The sequence below is a fragment of the Pleurodeles waltl genome, chromosome 10 (genome assembly GCF_031143425.1).
Source record: "Pleurodeles waltl isolate 20211129_DDA chromosome 10, aPleWal1.hap1.20221129, whole genome shotgun sequence".
Taxonomy (NCBI): domain Eukaryota; kingdom Metazoa; phylum Chordata; class Amphibia; order Caudata; family Salamandridae; genus Pleurodeles; species Pleurodeles waltl.
This window is the reverse complement of record NC_090449.1, coordinates 1,003,090,408-1,003,107,618: the sequence shown is the minus strand read 5'-3', so window position 1 is coordinate 1,003,107,618 and position 17,211 is coordinate 1,003,090,408. Positions and strand designations below refer to the sequence as shown.

General features: G+C 47.4%; 1 protein-coding gene across 2 annotated transcripts in view; it reads left to right on the top strand.

Annotated features, from left to right (window-relative positions):
- Nucleotides 1-17,211, top strand: part of PHKA1 (phosphorylase kinase regulatory subunit alpha 1) — a 967,577-nt gene that overhangs the window by 168,377 nt on the left and 781,989 nt on the right. For both annotated transcript variants that reach the window (XM_069211854.1, XM_069211853.1), the window contains exon 5: nucleotides 3,943-4,025. In XM_069211854.1, the coding sequence (XP_069067955.1) occupies nucleotides 3,943-4,025 (83 nt within the window). The remainder of the gene's footprint in view (nucleotides 1-3,942; nucleotides 4,026-17,211) is intronic.

Below are 17,211 nucleotides of genomic sequence, written 5' to 3'. Positions count from 1 at the left end.
TGCCTCTCAGAGTGGGAGTGGGAGCCTGGGCATGTTCTCCACTCGTCTGTGCAATACAGTTGAGTAGAGAACATGCAAAGTGCGCATGTTTGTTTGGCCAGCCAGACACGGCTGGCCAACTGGCCAAACAGATATGCGCACTTTGTGCAGCAAAAGCCCTACTCCGGCCCCCCTCCCTCCAGCCCCGCCCCTTAATCCTAGGGAAAATAAAATGATAATAACATCACATTATTATCATTTTATTTTTCCTTTCCCCACAATCCAGTGGGGCAACGATCTTCCGCCTTAGCAGAGGAGCTGCCCCTGTCAATGACATTAGACAAGTGTGTACTATAAATTGTCCTGTGGAGTTGCGCTCTTCCCTTTGTGGAAACCCTTCTGCCTTTGCCACTATCCCCAGACGGCCGACAGAGGAACATATCTTCGTGCTCCCTCCGTCAGGTAGTGTGTGCTCTGTTGTCCAAAGGAGCCATTGAGAGAGTGCCCGTGACAGGAGTTGGATGTGGTTGCTATTCCTGCTACTTTCTGGTGCTGAAAAAGGAGTGCGGCCTTTCCCCATACTAGATCTGCACCTCCTCAATGCCTTTTTGACGAAAGAGAAATTCAACATGCTCACCTATTGTCTGCCTTGTACCCTAGAGACTGGATGGTAGCATTGGACTTTCAGAACACTTACTTTCACATTCCCACCCTGCAAACCCACGGGTGTTACCTGTTGTTCACAGTGCAACACAAGCATGTCTAAGTAGCTGTTCTTCACTTTGTCCTCACCAGTTCCCTCCGGGTGTTCATGAAAGTGATGGCAGTGGTTGCAGCTCACTTTTGGAGATTCAGCATCCCAGTCTCCTCCCCACATCGACACATGGCTGCTGAAGGTTGGCTTACCCCAGGCAGTCATCACCCACCTCTAGACTATGCCAAACCTCCTGCATTTGCTGGGGTTCACTATCAACATACTGAAGTCACTCCTGACTCTATCTCAGATACTTCTTTTCATGAGAGCTGCTCTGTACACAGTGCAGTTCCACGCCTGCCCTCCAGAGTAGAGAGAGTCCTGAATATTCGAGCTATGATCCAGACGTTTCAACCTCTGTTCTGGATTTTGGTGAGTCTGACTCTGAGGCTGCTGTGTCTGATGGCTTCCTGCATCTTGCTAGTAAAGCACGCCTGGTGGCACATGCTGGCTGTGCAGTGGGACCAGAAGTCCTAGTGGATGCAGCATCAAGGGAATCTCAGACCTTGTCCATGTTTCGAAGGAGACCCCTTCCTTCACCACCGGGAACTGACAGTGTTGACCGATACATTGCGTTTGGGTTATGGTGGCCACTTGGGAGCGCTGCAGGTCAGAGGACTAAGGTCTCCGCAGAGACCCAGCTCCACATCAGTGTTATGGCACTGAGGGTGATTGGCTAGACATAGAAACCTTCCTCCCATCCATCCAAGGGAGGCATTCGCATTCATAAACAACACTACCACCATGTAGTATTGTAAAAAACCGGCAGAGTGGGGTTGTGGACTCTGTGCCAGAAGACCATGCACTTCTGGGGCTGGCTGAAGCGTCAGAACATCATCGTGGTCGTGCAGCACTTGGCGGGATCTTTGAACTTTAGGGCTGATGAACCTTGCAGATTTAGAATGGCGCCTACACAGAAGGTGGAGCAGGGTCTCTTCAGAGAATGAGGGAACACTGACTTGATATATTTGTCATCACCAAGAACAAGCCTTGTCCTGCATTTTGTAGTCTCTAAAGTGCCTCTCGCTCTGTTTAGACTGAACCCTGGACTCCTGTATGCCTTTACGCTGATACTGCTCCTGCACTGAGTTCTGAAGAAGATCAGGACCGGTCCGCCCAAGTCATTCTAGTGGCTCCAGACTGGGCAAGGAGAGATTGATATCCCGAACTCAGTGAGCATGAACATCTGTTCTCCAAGCAGGGTACCTCTTCAGGAGGATCTTCTGTTAGAGCACCAGGGCATGGTTCTACACCCTGACCTACGCATGCTCCATCTTCAGGCTTGGAGATTAGGCGGCGACAATTGAATGCCGATGATCTGCCTCCTAATATCTGTGATGTCATCTTGGCAGCCAGGCATTGCTCAAGAAAGACTGTATATGCCTGCCATTGGGACATATTTGTAGCTTAGAGCTCATCTCATCATGTTGATCTGCTTTCAGCCCCTTTGTCCGGAGATTTTTTGTTTGTTTTTGCAGTCATTAACCCTGCAAGACTTTGCCCAGGTCACCATTAAAGGTTATCTTTCGTCTATACCTGCTTTTTTTCTTTGTTAGATCAGCCCACACTGTTTAAGTGACCCGTTGTGACCCGTTTTCTCAAAGGCTTACAACATTGTTTTCCTCCTACCCCTTTCATCGTCACAGTGGAAACTTAATTTCATCCTAATGTTTCTTATGGGTTCACTGTTCAAGCCCCTGTGTAGTTGCCCGCTCAGACTTCTCAGAAGATGCCCTTCTTGGTGACCATTACATCGCCCAGGACGGTTAGTGAGCTTCAAGCCTTTTCAGTTAACCATCTGTACACCAGCTTTTACCAAGATAAACTAGCTCTTTGGATGCGTGCCTCAATTTTCCCAACGTTGGTCACTTCCTCACCTGTTAGCCAAAACATCATGCTTCCCACATTTTTCACCCCACCTCATCTTTCTAGGGAGTGGGAGAGACTCAGTCGCCTGTACCTAAAGAGAGCTCTCTTTCCACCTCAATCACACCAAAGACCATTGGGTGGACGATGAAGTCTTCATTGAGTACACTGGGGCAAGGTGTGCAGTAACAGGCGATCTCTCTATGGATTGTACTCTGCATCAAGATCTGCTATGCATTAGCTAAAAGACAGACTCCTGAGGCACTGCAGGCACATTCTCTAGGGCCAAGTCTGCATGCTACTACATTAGCGTGCAGGGCACCTGTACTGGACATTTGCCAAGCTGCTATGTGGGCGTCCTTCCACATGTTCACGAAACACCTCCTGCATTAATAGTCAGGTCTGTGGGGAAGAGCATTTTGCCCTATCGGGCCTCCAGGACTTACTAGTTTGAGCCGTTTTACTCATCTCCAAAGAGCTATTGCTTGGGTTTCTATTCTAGGGGGAGGAATCTGTAGTTAGAAATATCTACCGAAAGAACAAGTTAGTTGCCTAAGGTATTGCTTTTTCTGGTAGAGACTCAGTCAAACTGCAGATTTCTCCCTGGCCTGCCCATCCTTCTTGTTCGCGAAATGGGCTTTTCACTATAACATTTTCTTACATTTGGCTCACTGGTAGGAACACTCAGTCTAACTTGATTTCCAGTTTTTTTTGGTATGGAAATAATTATGAAAAAAACCGTCATTGCCTCAAAGTGGCGCCTATATACACCCAGTGCATGTCACTGCCAAACAGCGCCATCCACTGGCAAATAGAGGTACTACTCTAGACTTTCTGGATTCAGTCTCATATGCGTTTAGGTAGACTCTCTACTAGAAAAAGTGTTACAGAAGGTATGTAACTTGTTCTTCTATTATATGAATTCCCTTTCTTCCATTGGTTCATGAAGCTTTTGTTATTCTCTGGATTTTCCTCTCTACTGAGGTAGAAGCGTTTCTCATGTAATATTCTTAGTTGTGTTCCATCTTCATACACGACCTATGGATTTCTTGCTCGCTATAGGTAACCATTGATTTTCCCAGGGTATGTTTATATTGAATAAGTTCTTTCAGGGACACTATGGGTTATTGGTTGTTATAATGATGCTGCAGTGTTCACTCAAGGGACAGTGCGAAGTAAAGAGGTACAGGCACACTAACTTACCATTCTTTGATTATTAGTGACTGAAAACACCAAGAATTACAAAAGGTCTATATACAAACATTGTACTGAATTTGCACATGCCATTGTGGATCAAAATGTGAACTGTTTTTTTTATGTCTGCTTTTCTCTCTCTCATTTAGGTCTTCACATTGTCTTCAGCCTGGATGAGGTCCATTTTATACAGAACCTAGTGTTTTATATAGAATGTGCGTATAAAACTGCTGTAAGTACACTTTCATAAGTTAAAATTACTGATTCTCTAGATGGCAAAACATGTGTTTAGGTGGATGGAAAATTGCTAGTAAAAGGTGTTCCTTGAAGTGAGAAAGAGAGCGAAGATCTTTTGATTAGTTTATGTGCCTTGGAGTTGAAAAACCTGTTTTAAGTACTGTTTCTTACTTGCAGCACTGCACGGTTCTCTCTAGGCCTCCTTTCTATTTGCTGCACGTTTTTATCAAAAGATGTGCTTCGTATATTTACACACATATTAAGCAGACACCAATTATCCTTCCTGGGCTCCAAATTATGCTAATGCATTTATGCTTAAACACGGAGGCCTAATCAGAGAAGTCTTTTACAAGCCCACGGACTGCAGTGAGGTAATTGAATTTGATAGCTTTCATCCATGATGCTTTAGGGGAAATCTTCCCTATAGTCAATTTCTCCAACTTTCACAAAATTGCACAGAGATAAGTCCATTGAAACAATGACCTATTCCATGAAGCTGCTAGAGAGATGTTAACTATCAACAGTACTAGAAAGAGAGAACACAATAACATTAACACTGCTTTTCTGAAGAAAAAAAAATTGCAGTGGTCTCCTCCCCCTGTTGCCGTGCTCGTGTCCGCCCACACACGTCTCCTGCCACGGAAGCCATGAGGAAGGAAGGACGCAGCTGCTGCACTTCATTGGATAGGCTCAAGCTCTCCTAAGTCTCCTGACTCCTGAGTCTGTTTTGAGTGTGCTGTGGTCACCCCTGTTGAGGGCCCCTCCCAGTTTGGCTGCTGCCAACTAAGTTTTGCTGACGTCTGCCACCATTGTACCGGCTCGCCTGTGGAGACAGACAGGTCCGGGTGTAAGGCAGGGCAATAGGGCTTCGGGTGCTGTTCTGCGTTTCCAGTTCAGGTGCGAGCCACAGCAGTTGTTGTGTCATGATATGGCCAGCTCAATCAATCAATCAATATTTGTAAAGCGTGCTACTCACCCGCTAGGGTCTCAAGGCGCGGGGGGGGGGGGGAAGGGTTGCTACTGCTCGAATAACCAAAACTTGAGGCGTAGGTGAACGGGGAGGGAGTTCCACATCTTGGCGGCAAGGTGGGAGAAGGATCTGCCGCCAGCTGTAGGTCGATGGATGTGAGGAACGGTGGCGAGGGCGAGGTTGGCGGAGTGGAGTTGGCTGATGAGAGCGTGGAAGGAGAGTCGCTCGTTGAGGTAGGCAGGGCCTGCATTGTGGAGAGCTTTGTGGGCATGGATGAGGAGCTTGAAGGTGATCCTCTTGTTGACGGGAAGCCAGTGTAGATCTCTGAGGTGGGCTGAGATGTTGCGGCGTGGATGTTGAGAATGATGCTTGCGGAGGCGTTCTGTATTCGTTGCAGTTTCTTCTGGAGTTTGGCCGTTGTTCCCGCATAGAGTGCGTTGCCGTAGTCCAGTCTGCTGCTGACGAGAGCGTGGGTGACCGTCCTTCTGGTTTCGATGGGGATCCATCTGAAGATCTTGCGAAGCATGCAGAGGGTGTTGAAGCACGAAGATGAGATGGCGTTGACTTGCTGGGTCATGGTGAGCGATGAATCTAGGATGAAACCTAGGTTGCGTCCGTGCGTGGGTGGTGAGTGTTGGTGCGGTCCCTAAGGTGGCTGGCCACCAGGAGTTGTTCCATGCAAAGCGGTTGGAGCCGAGGATAAGGATCTCAGTCTTGTCCGAGTTCAGTTTGAGGCGGCTCTTATCCATCCAGTTGGCGATGGAGTGCAGTCCGTTTTGGAGCTTGGTTTTTGCGGTGGCGGGATCCTTGGTTAGCGAGAGGATCTGCTGGGTGTTGTCTGCGTAGGAAACGATGTTGAGGTTGTGAGATTGGACGATGTTGGCGAGTGGAGCCATGTAGATGTTAAAAAGAGTTGGGCTGAGAGAGGATCCTTGGGGAATGCCGCAGATGGTCTTGGTGGCTTCAGACAGGAATGGAGGGAGGCGGACTCTGAGTTCTGCCGGAGCGGAAGGATGTGATCCAGTCCAGGGCCTTGTGGCGGATCCCAGCGTCGTAGAGGCGTGTGCGGAGAGTGTGGTGACAGATGGTGTTGAAGGTGGCCGAGAGGTCTAGAAGGATGAGGGCAGCGGTTTCGCCTTTGTGGAGCATGGTCCTGATGTCGTCGGTTGCGGCGATGACTGCGGTCTCGGTGCTGTGGTTCTTACGGAATCCGGATTGGGAGATGTCTAGCATGTTGTTGTCCTCCAGGAAGCGGGTCAGTTGTCCGTTGACGTTGAGCTCTTGGACTCCTGGCCGTTATCCCGAGCAGGCCCTCAGAGCACTGAAACAGAGGCTCCATCGACTCCATTGACTTATTACCCATTGATTTATTGCCCATCATAGTGTGGTGTGGCTGCAGCCGTGTGTGGAGGTGGCATATTTCAGCAAGACAAGTGGGAGGAGGAGGTAAGTGACCGACCCTGCTTGGCTGGATCTCATTTGAATAGTGCTTCGGGCTGCCATATTGTTAATTGGCTATATTGAGCTACATGGTTCTAATTGCACTACTTGATTTTACACACGCCCCTACTTTCCACATGTCTTTCTCTATGAATGCCGCTTGAGCGACTTTAACAGGCCCAAGTTGACTTAGCTGGTTTATAACTGGGCAAAGGAGTTGCTCATCTAAATGCCTGCCTAATGCTTACCTGCTCTTGTCCCGGAGTTCTGTGCCCTTAGGTTTTGTATTTTAACTATTGTGAGACAGCCCCTTCCCCCAGCTCTCCACCCCCCATCAACCCCACCCCACTGCTAGTAGAAATATGGGAACAAGGAAGACTGCACTGTGAGCCGCAGGAGGAAGAGATGCGATAACCACCATTGACTCATCCTTGGGCGCAGCAGGAGTTCTCTCGAGGGATTCTCTCAAGGAAGATTGAACTCTCCAAAAGACATCTTTCCATGGAGGAAGTAAGGGGTCATTCACTCGCTTTTGACGGTTTGACTGACCCTCTGGGCCCTAGCAGTTCTGTAAATGCCCCCTGTGCATTTCTGCTCATTTCCGCTTTAAGGTTGGACAGCATACTCCATCCTGACACTTCTCCTTGTGCTGATTCTGAGCCCCCAGTAAAAAAGAAGAAAGTTGGCCCCTTGTGCAAGAAGGTGACACAAACATGTAACGGGGACAAATCCAAGCAGGATGGCACTTCGGCACATATAGCATGCTAGAGGGTATGGTCAAAGCATATATTATTCCGCTACATGACCGCCTTGAGTCTATTGAGGAAAAGCTGTCAAACTTACCTAGTATGGCTAAGCCTAGTTCAACCCATGAGGTTTTCCCGGCTTCTACTCATGCCATCCTGAAGCCCTGCAGTAGTTTCACTTCAAGCTTAAAACCTACACAACCAACACCCCCCACCAGTTGTAATACGCAGGTTGGCGGGAGGAGGGACTATGCCAGGTGTGTCTCAGACTAAGTGTACTCTGCCACCTCAGATGTCCACAATCCCCATCCGGTCTTCAACCCGAAACGTGCCAGCGATTCCCAATGGTGTTGCAGAAGAAAGGGCCAAGGGTTTTTTGCCTCTAGTAAGGGGATGGAATCTAGAGTGATGAGAAAGGAGAACCTAGTAAGGGGTGCTGAAGTGTTACAGCATCATGCACATACCTGGTAATTATAGTGAATGCCCTCAGACTTGAGCTGGTACCGACCAAGTCCACAGGCCAGCTAATTTTAAAAGTCCTTCACTGGCTAACAAAATTTAGTGGGCACAAGTAACCCCTATCTGAACACATCTTGATGGTGAGCAGGGTGGAGTGGGTTGGTCCCTCCCCCAAAACACTCCCAGATGAGTGCTTAGTGGTAAACTTTAGTAACCCTAGACTGATCTCGGACCTTTTAAGGTCTTTTCCCCCATCTTCTTCTTTAAGAGGCACTCTTATATCTGTTCTCCCCTGGGATACTTTTATAAACCTTATAATCTCCCCTTCCTCCACACACTTTGTATGCAGGAGGAGCTTCATCAGGAGGGCCCTCATAATGTTCAGGTCAAGATGCAGGGTTCTTTCAGGGTGGCACTTAGTAACAAATATGCTCCATTGGAAGGCTTAGCGGGATGCGACTGACAGATTACGCCCACAAATCCAGTGGTACCTTCCAGTAAAGAGAGTATACAGAGTCTTGGGTTGACCAATGTTGAGGAAAGGGTCAATAGTTTTAACCCTGCTAAGATCTTAACCTGGAATATTGCAGGGTTGAGAAAAATGCTAGGGGAGTCAGACTGGATTGCATCAGTGGTCAGGGACTAGATGATTTGTTTACAAGAAACTTGGGAGATTGACCCTAGTTACCTGGATGGGTTTAGCACATTTCAATCCCCATCAGTTCCTTCACCTCCTGGCAGAGCAAAAGGGGGTCTTCTCACGCTGATTGAAAACACTCTTGCTGGGGTGGTGATAAAATGTATTAATGGCTCAACATATTTTCACTGCCTAATCTGCGATGTGGCCAGGGATTGGGTTAATAGTTAACTATTATAATGATCGTTTTGATGGTCATGCCTCACAGGTTGTGGTCGAACTTGAGGCAACCATAAGTTCCATTCGAAATGATCGTCATAAAGCTCTAAAGCTGTTTTTGGTGGGTGATTTCAATGCCCACCACTCTCCAAAGGTTAATAAACCAGTTTGTGATTTAATAGACGACAACTGTGCACTTTGAGCATGACGAGCATGTCATGGTAAGTGAGGGGACTGATCAACCAGGCAGTTTTTCTCCCACTTTTAGGGGTGCAGATTGTTCCTCTACAATCAATGATGTCCTAGCCTCCAAGGTATAGATGACTTTGTTGTTACTTTTCTGGGTTTCAATGACCATGCACAACTGTCATGTAGGCTGTTCTTGGAGGGGGCGGGTAAGCCTCATTCCAGGGTAGGATTTGCCAGCTCCTCCTGCTGCCTCACTAACCAGGCTATTGCTGCCCAGGCTTCTTCTGCCATCCCAGGCCTCCAGGGACATCTACAAGGTCTGCTGGGTCCAGGACAGCACTGCTCACCCTTGTGCTGCTTTTCTCCCACATTTTCCATTTCCCGCCCTCCTCCCGTTCTTCCCGCCTCACCTGAGCCCCGTCCCTATCCCTGACCTACAAAATGAAGGCAACAACGGGGGCACGGTGCTGGCGTGCCAAAGGCAAGTCCGTCTGCACCCATCCGCACCTGGACCTCTGTTAGGACCATGAACCCTGGCTTGCCGCACCCCCATGGATACTCCGCTGCAGGCCTCATCCATCTCATTCCCGGCCAAAACAACAACTGCTACCTCGCAGCTCCCCGCACCACAGCAGGACCTTTCACCTGCATCCACTGCTGCTTCACCTCCACTCCAAGATTGACCTCCACCACAGTGACCCACGCCACGCCACCCCTGCTGGCCGGCCCCTGCCCTGGAGCAACTAAGCTGCATACTGATCCGTGCGAGATCACTCTGCAACCACACCACAGAAGCCTGGGACACCATCAGCACCCTCTCACTCGATGTAGCCTTCATTGCAGAGACCTAACTCATCCCCGCTTACTCCCTAAATATTGTCATCGCCACACCCAGCAGCTACAAGATGAAGCACCGCAACTGCAACAACAAATATGGAGGTGGCATCACGATTATTCACAAAGAATACATAGATTGCACCAACACAGAAGACGAGACCACGACATTCATGGAGGACATGAGCTTTCGGGTCCACCCCGATGACAATACAATTTTCAAAGGTAGACTCGCCCACAGACCCCCACAACCACGAACTGGCATCAGCAACGCCATTGCTGAATTCATTACCCCACTCGCCATTGAATCCAAACACTACCTCTTCCTGGGAGATCTCAACTTCCACCTCAACGACCCCACAGACAACAACTCTACAGACCTCCTCGAATGAATGGACAATGCAGTCCTCAAACAACTTGTCACAGGCCCCACGCACGAAGCAGGGCACATGTTGGACCCCATTTTTACGTCCAGCAACAGAAGCAGCTACAGCCACAGCACAGAGCTCACCTGGTCAGATCACTCGTCGGGCATTTCACCATTGCCAGACCCCACCACACCACTTCCAACAACCACAGCGCTTGCCCCACCGCAGCTTGACCAAGGTCACCCAACACAACTGGAACACACACTCGGCACCACCCTACCCAACTTCACTGCAGACCTCAACCTGGCAGTAGAGTAAATCAGGTTCTGGATCACCTGCGCTGTGGACCAAGTGGCACACACCAAACCGGCCAGACTGCACAGACCCAATAGACAGGCCAGTTGGTATACCCCAGCACTCAGTGTGGTGAAACACGTATGGAAACAACTGGGAAGAAAGTGGCGGACCACCTGTAACAACCTAGACCGGGCCACCTACAAAACGTCCTTCAGCAACTACCACCACCAGTTTAAAGCCACTAAGAAGAAGGCCCTGACATGCTGGATTGAGACCTGCTGACTGCCCTGAAACCACACCCACTACGGCTGTCATCTATCCGCTCACTGCATGGGATCTGCTCACCACACCCGAACACAAACACGCTTATGAACTCCATCCACTCAGGGGCACCCACCCAACTCCTGCCCTCACCGACTCTTCAACCTAGCAAGCAACAAGATCATACTCCAGCTTACCACCATCCTCCACACTTCCATCACTACAGCCACCTTCCCGGATACCTGGAAACATGAAAATGTAAGACCTCTCCTCAAGAAGCCAGACCCCACCGATCTCCAGAACTACCATAACATCACTCTGCTCCTATTCCCAGACAAAGTCCTGGAGAAAGCCATCAACCTCCAATTCATGCAGCACCTAGAAAGAAACAGCCTGCTGGACCCTTCACAGACAACATCCGCATTCAGCTCGACAAAGGAGAATCGGCCACCCTAATCCTGCTGGACCTCTCCGCAGCCTTCAATACTGACTCCCATATCACACTCATCCAACGACTGAGATAGATCGGAATCAGACGATGGGCTCAATTGGATTTCATCCTTTTTCTCAGGGCACACCCAAAGAGTCTGGCTCTCTCCAGTCACTTCACAACCCAAGCATACCATCTGCAGCGTCCCTCAAGGCTCCTCCCTCAGTTCCACTCTCTTCAACATCTACATGACTCCTTTCGCAGACATTGTCAGAACCCACAACATCAATATAGCCTCCTATGCGGACGACATACAGCTCATCCTCTCGCTCTCAGCAGACTCCATCACTACGAAAACCAACTTCCGCAACTGCATGAAGAGGGTCTCCACCTGGATAAAGAACCACTGCCTGATGCTCAGTACGGAATGGTCCCATATACCTGCCGTTTATGGACCTCTTGGTGGCGTTTGATTGTGTTTCGCACTCCAAGCTCTGGGCAGTTATGTTGGAGATGGATATTGAGGTTGCCATTCTTACTTTCATCAGGGCGCTGTATTCTGAGGTGAGTGCCTGTGTCTGTTATGGTAGAGAGGGCGAGTGCACTTTACCATCTAGGATTAAACAAGGGGTTAGGCAAAGGTGCGTTTTTGCCTCTTCCTTTTCTCCCTGTACACAAATATAGATGAATCCGCATTGGTGGAGAGCGCTGTTGATATCCCATACATTGGAACAGGTCCTCTTCCAATACCTCTTCATGCAGACAATGCAGTGCTACTGGCAAGAACTGCGTGGGCACTGCAAACCCTAATAGAGGACTATACCACCTTTATGCAGGAATTAGATCTGTGGGCCAATGGAAACAAGACCTATACAATGAAATGTGGATGGAAACGAAAGAAGATCCCTGTTTTTTATATAAGCAATTCTAAAGTGGATGACAGCCCATCCTTCTCCTATTTGGGTATCTTCTTTGATGTCAAATATTCGTGGAAGACGATGATGTCAAATAAAGTGTCCATACTAGTTAAGACAATCTTTGTTCTGCAAACTTTTAGCAAAAAACTAGGCCCGAAGCCAGTGAAAGAGCTGCTGACTAATTACTTGGCAACGTCTGTGGTGATAGCTACGTGCGGTGCATGTGTTTTTGGGGTATGGCTGCCACCCACGAGATTCAGCTACCTGAGAATGCTTTTATTTAAAAAACTTCTGTCAGTCCCACGCAGTTGTCCTAAACCTGTGTGCCATGACGAGCTAGGTATTCCCTGTATTGCAGATAAAATTAAACTAATCCCACCCCCACCCCCACCCCCGTGGCACTCAATTTAGACACGGGAAACCGCAACCCTAACCCAAAATGTCTTTGAGGACTACTTGAAATTAGTTGCAGCTCTGGCATACCTTGGCTTTCATATATTAAACGGACCTTGGAGGAAAAAGGGCTCCCTGATCTATTTTCCTCACCACAATCCCGTTTGATCTGCAGTAAGTCAAAGCTGAAGCAGAAAGCTTTGGCGAACGCTGCTGGAAAGATATTGGTGATTAATAAAAATAAAGTTGTACTTACCTGTTAATTCAGTGTCTTTGTACGCAGGTTTGCAACCTTATCTGTCTGTCACCCAATAATAACAGCATCGTTTTGTTCTTACCAGGTTCCTTTTCAACTATTTGCCTCCTATGTTGGGTTACCCCCTGAAAGTGTCACACCCTTAAGGCGTTAGACCTTTGTGACGGAAAATCTACCCAAACTACCTTGCACATCATGTTCTTTTGTCTGTTTTACAATGTCTCCTGGATAAGCTTGATGGTGCCACTTAAAATATATGATTTTAGACAACGCAGACCTGCAGTGCAATTTTTGTTACACATTGAGGCCAGTTGGCCTGCCATACTATTGCTGTCTTCGTGTGGCAGTGTCTAACAATAAGAAGCGGTGTTCTGCCGTGACAGGAGTTCAGAATGGTTTGCTATGCATAACGTACTCTTAATGTATGGGGTTTCAGGCTTATGTAAGCCTTGCTTTTTGGTTGTGAAGCTTTTTGGGTGTATTAATTTAGTCCAACTTTTTTTTTTTAAACGTGAATGGTCCTGCATGCTGTTCAAAGTATGCTTTCTGTACCCAAGTTATGGTGCACTTTTCTGGTTTTATTGCACCCTCGAAGCACTTTATTAGTAAGTCCGCTGTATATAAAGGTTCTATGGAATGATCTGTATGTTACCTGTAATTTCGTTGTATTGGTATTTTCATAGTCTTAAGATCTCAGTCTAATTGTTCCCTAAACTAAATGAATTTTTCTCCGCTTTGTGCCTAAGGCTGAGTGCAATTCCTTGTCCCTACTGCACTTCTTTTGGAAGACAGTTGTATACCATGGTATGTCTACAGCCTCTAGGAGGCATGTCTCGCAGGACTGTATAATTGCACTTTACAGCTCAAGGTTGGATCGATTATGATGTGGCGCCAAACCAAAGGAAACTTTTTTTAATGATTATTGTTGTTGAATTCTATTTTATGGGGCTGTTTTTTTTTTTAATTGGGTTTCAAAGTACGGTGTTTGCTGTTTTAACTGTAATACGTTTTAATTTCTGAATATTTTACTAACACAGAACGTTTAAATAATAATAAAAAAACATTGGCAAATCTTCAGCAGAGGGACAGCCCAATTGCAAAAACCTTATTTGCGTTCAGAGGTAAAGCATGCACGAGGGTCCTGTTAGCCCACACTAGACAAACTGAAATGCCCCTGAGCCAAACACAGCAAAAAAATCCATGGTCTTTCATATGTTGCTGGGCATTATTTTTGTGAGAGATGCAGTGTCTGCACTTTCACAACATCAAAAGAAATGTTGTGATGGATACCTCTAACCGCAGGTTCCTCACCTTAAAATATTTCCCAGGTGCCAGACTCGATCCCCAAAAGCATTTCCATAGTAATGCACCTGCGGGATATTACTTGGTCCAGTTCTGCTATGTGTTGGTGCTTTGCTGCTCTGGAGTGACGGATCAGACGTGGATGTAGGTGCCACCCCTGTGCGTGTCCACCAAAAATGAGAGTTTTCAAGCTGTGCTTCAACTGCAGGAGAACGATATTCATCACTGATCGAATTAAGTGTCTTTGGTGTTTGGGTTTGAAACACAACTCTTAAATTGGGTGATAACTGCGTTCTCATGCATCCGAAGGCAGTCTGCAGATCCTGCTCATGCTTCAAGGCACGGGCTCTGGCTCCGTCCAGAGGCCGCTCCCTGGACCACTCAGCTTCACACTCAAAGCCCTCCAATAATTTGAAGTGCAAGGTCAAGCACAAGCATAAGAAAGCAAAGCAACTCAACCCTATCCTGCCACTTTGGATCCAGCAAGGTGTGCAGGCATTGCGATGTGAGTTGCAACTCCGGCCACTGATCCAATTCCTCAGTTGTTACCAACGTGCCCTGAATTTTTGAGGCCATTGTCAACCCTGCAGCAAGTTGAGGCCTTCAAAGAGGCAAGGACACAAACTTTCGGTGGGCTTTTGATGCACCTTCGTGCCCCCTTAGACCACATCGGCTTCCAGTAGGGTTTACCGTCAGTGTCCCTCCTCTGACCTCCTTTGCATCCCCATGGGACCTGTTTCGAGACCCATACTGACTCCTCTACAGATTCTCACTTTGGCCCCATGATCCACTCTGGGCCCTGCCATGCCAACACAGACATCACTGGTGCCAGAGAATGATCCAGTATTGGCTGTAATGTCGGACCCCGAGCTGACTTTAGATAGAGCACGACCGATGTTGCTTTCTTGAACACAAAGGCATAACAGGTCATAATTCACTCTAACCCTGTGCGTCTGCCACATTACAACTACCAACCGAGGCTCCATTATGTTTTTCATTCCTAATCTGGCCCTGTGCCAGAACGGAGGGCACTGCAAGTTGTGGCTGATACTGATGGGTATGGTTGGGGAAAGTTTGTTTCCTACATATTATACTGATGATTTGCAGAACATCAACAGATGTGAAACCTCTCCTGAGCCAGAGCTTGACTCAATACTTGGCCTCCAATGGAAGAGAGTGCCTTGTCTGCATTGGTGATTTGGAAACAGCATCGGAGGCACTAGAAATATAGCCACCGTCCATTGAAACCAAAACTAATGTTCTCACTGAAATTCTGCAGCCTGGGCCTGTGAATTCATAGCTCTTTATTTAAATTACGCTCTCTCAGACACTTTGGTGGCTACTTGGACGAAGACTTATTATTGCTCGTTTGTGAATAGGCAGATGGCTATACATCACAGATCAGTGGCTGCTGATTCGAAGATTCTCAACAAGCCCAGAAAGTTTTATTGTGCATGCCTCCACCATTAAATTAAATCCAAACTTCTTTCCGACCACTCTTCCAGATAATTTGACAAACATATATTTTCTTCCGCCTGTTTGGCAATCTGGTGTCCGCGAATGCGGTGTATCTTCCAGAGGGCTACACATATGCCACGTGGGGCACGGCCAGCGAGATCCTGCTTGTGGTTCCAGAAGATCTTATGGTCTTTTTTTGGCCCAGACAGTGATTGGCAGGACGTGGCAAAATATGTCATCCAGATAAGCTAGGATACTACAGGTACCTTGGGTAGGGGAGTTAATACCATTGTTGACCCTCGTAGACATTCACAACATGTAAACCACATTATTCTCTGATGTCCCTAAATGACATACCTTGTGATGGGTCCACCCTCTTCGGAGAGAAGGCAGACTCTACATTGGAGCACTTTATATGTAGCAAAGTTAAAGCATGCTCCTTGGGGTTGTTGACTCGTACCAAGCAGTTCCTGAAATCAATTTCAAACATTCAGAGTTATACAGGTGCTCGTTCCCTACTATAACGACCACCAAGCCAATTTATTTTTACCTTAGAGGTGTATGCCCAACTGGTGGGGGCAGGATTCATCATTTCCTCACAGGTTGGCAATCAGTCATGTCTGACAGATAGGTCTTACAAGTTGCTCAAAATGGCTATGCCCTCTGTTTCTGTCCTCACCACCAACTCTTCCTTCCACACTAGAACAGATCTCGGAAAAGCACCTTTCCATCCTTTTACAGGAGCTGCACTTGTTACTCTTTGAAGATGCCATTGAGGTGATATCCGACTTGGGCAGAGGTGGGGTTGTTACTCTTGCTATTGCCTTGTAACTTAAAGGGATGGAAGTTTCAGGCCTATCTTCGATCTTCCACCTCCGAATACCTTCCTGAGGAAGAATAAGTTCAAAATGTTCAATCTGGACCAGATCAGGTCTACTTTGTACCCTGGCCACTGGATGGAGTCTTTAGACTTGCAGGATGCAGGTCCTTGTCCATCTTTTTGTATACAACATGGTGTAGTGAGTCAGCCCAATTAAGTCTCCCAAATTTGAGTTGAAAGCATTTTTCCTTGACACGTGCATATTGACATAAAAAAAACAAAGTGCCCTTTAGTGCTGCGGATTGTGGGCCAGCATTTTACTTGGTCAGGGCCTTCCATGCCTTATCCTTTTTTGACATCCTTGTGTATTTGAAATATATGTTCAGATTTAAGTCAATGGTAAATTTCGTTTGCACCAGTAAAATTCTCATTTGCTATGATGTGCATGAAAACTAATATGGGTTTCTATACTCGTTCTGAGTACACCTGTCTTCTTGGAAGCTCAAATATTGTTCTATTAGAATTATAGGTGAAGTTTTTTGTTTAAGGTTTGTACAGCCAGTGGCATGTTCTCTTTTTTTCTTCTTGTATTTGTACAATATCATTGCATTACTAACTAATATATGTTTATAATGAGTAACCACAATACCACCTTGCCAAGGCCAGACTGATTGGTTTTGCCAATGTTTGTTTCTTAATTGCTTTTAAAGTCTGAGTGAGGGTGTGAGGATGCAGGGTGCTTTCCGTCGAGGTGGGTATCTCCAGGCTTTGCTGTCTCTGAGTGGCCCCTTAATCTGCAATGGTGGCACCTCTGCTGCTGACCACTGCTCCTTAGGAGTATTTGCAGTGACACAGAGGGCATCTGACTTTGCAGGACCCAGAAATTGGCCTGGAAGGAACCCGTTCTCCAGGTTGCTGTGGCTGAACCCAGGCTGCTGTGCTTTTTAAGATGGCGCCCTGGGAATAGACAAATGGGTGAAGTTGTTGTGGGAGGAAACTGCTGATACCCCAACAGCCAGGTATTGGCCTGATGCCTCTGAGCACCACTTACTTTGCCTCCTTCCACTGCCTTACCTGCTGCCTCCATGGCTAATATGCAAAGATGCAGGGAGGACGAATTTATCCCTGTGGGGTTCCCACAGGAAAGATAGAAGAGAAGATATGGAGAACCTCACTGAGCAAGTG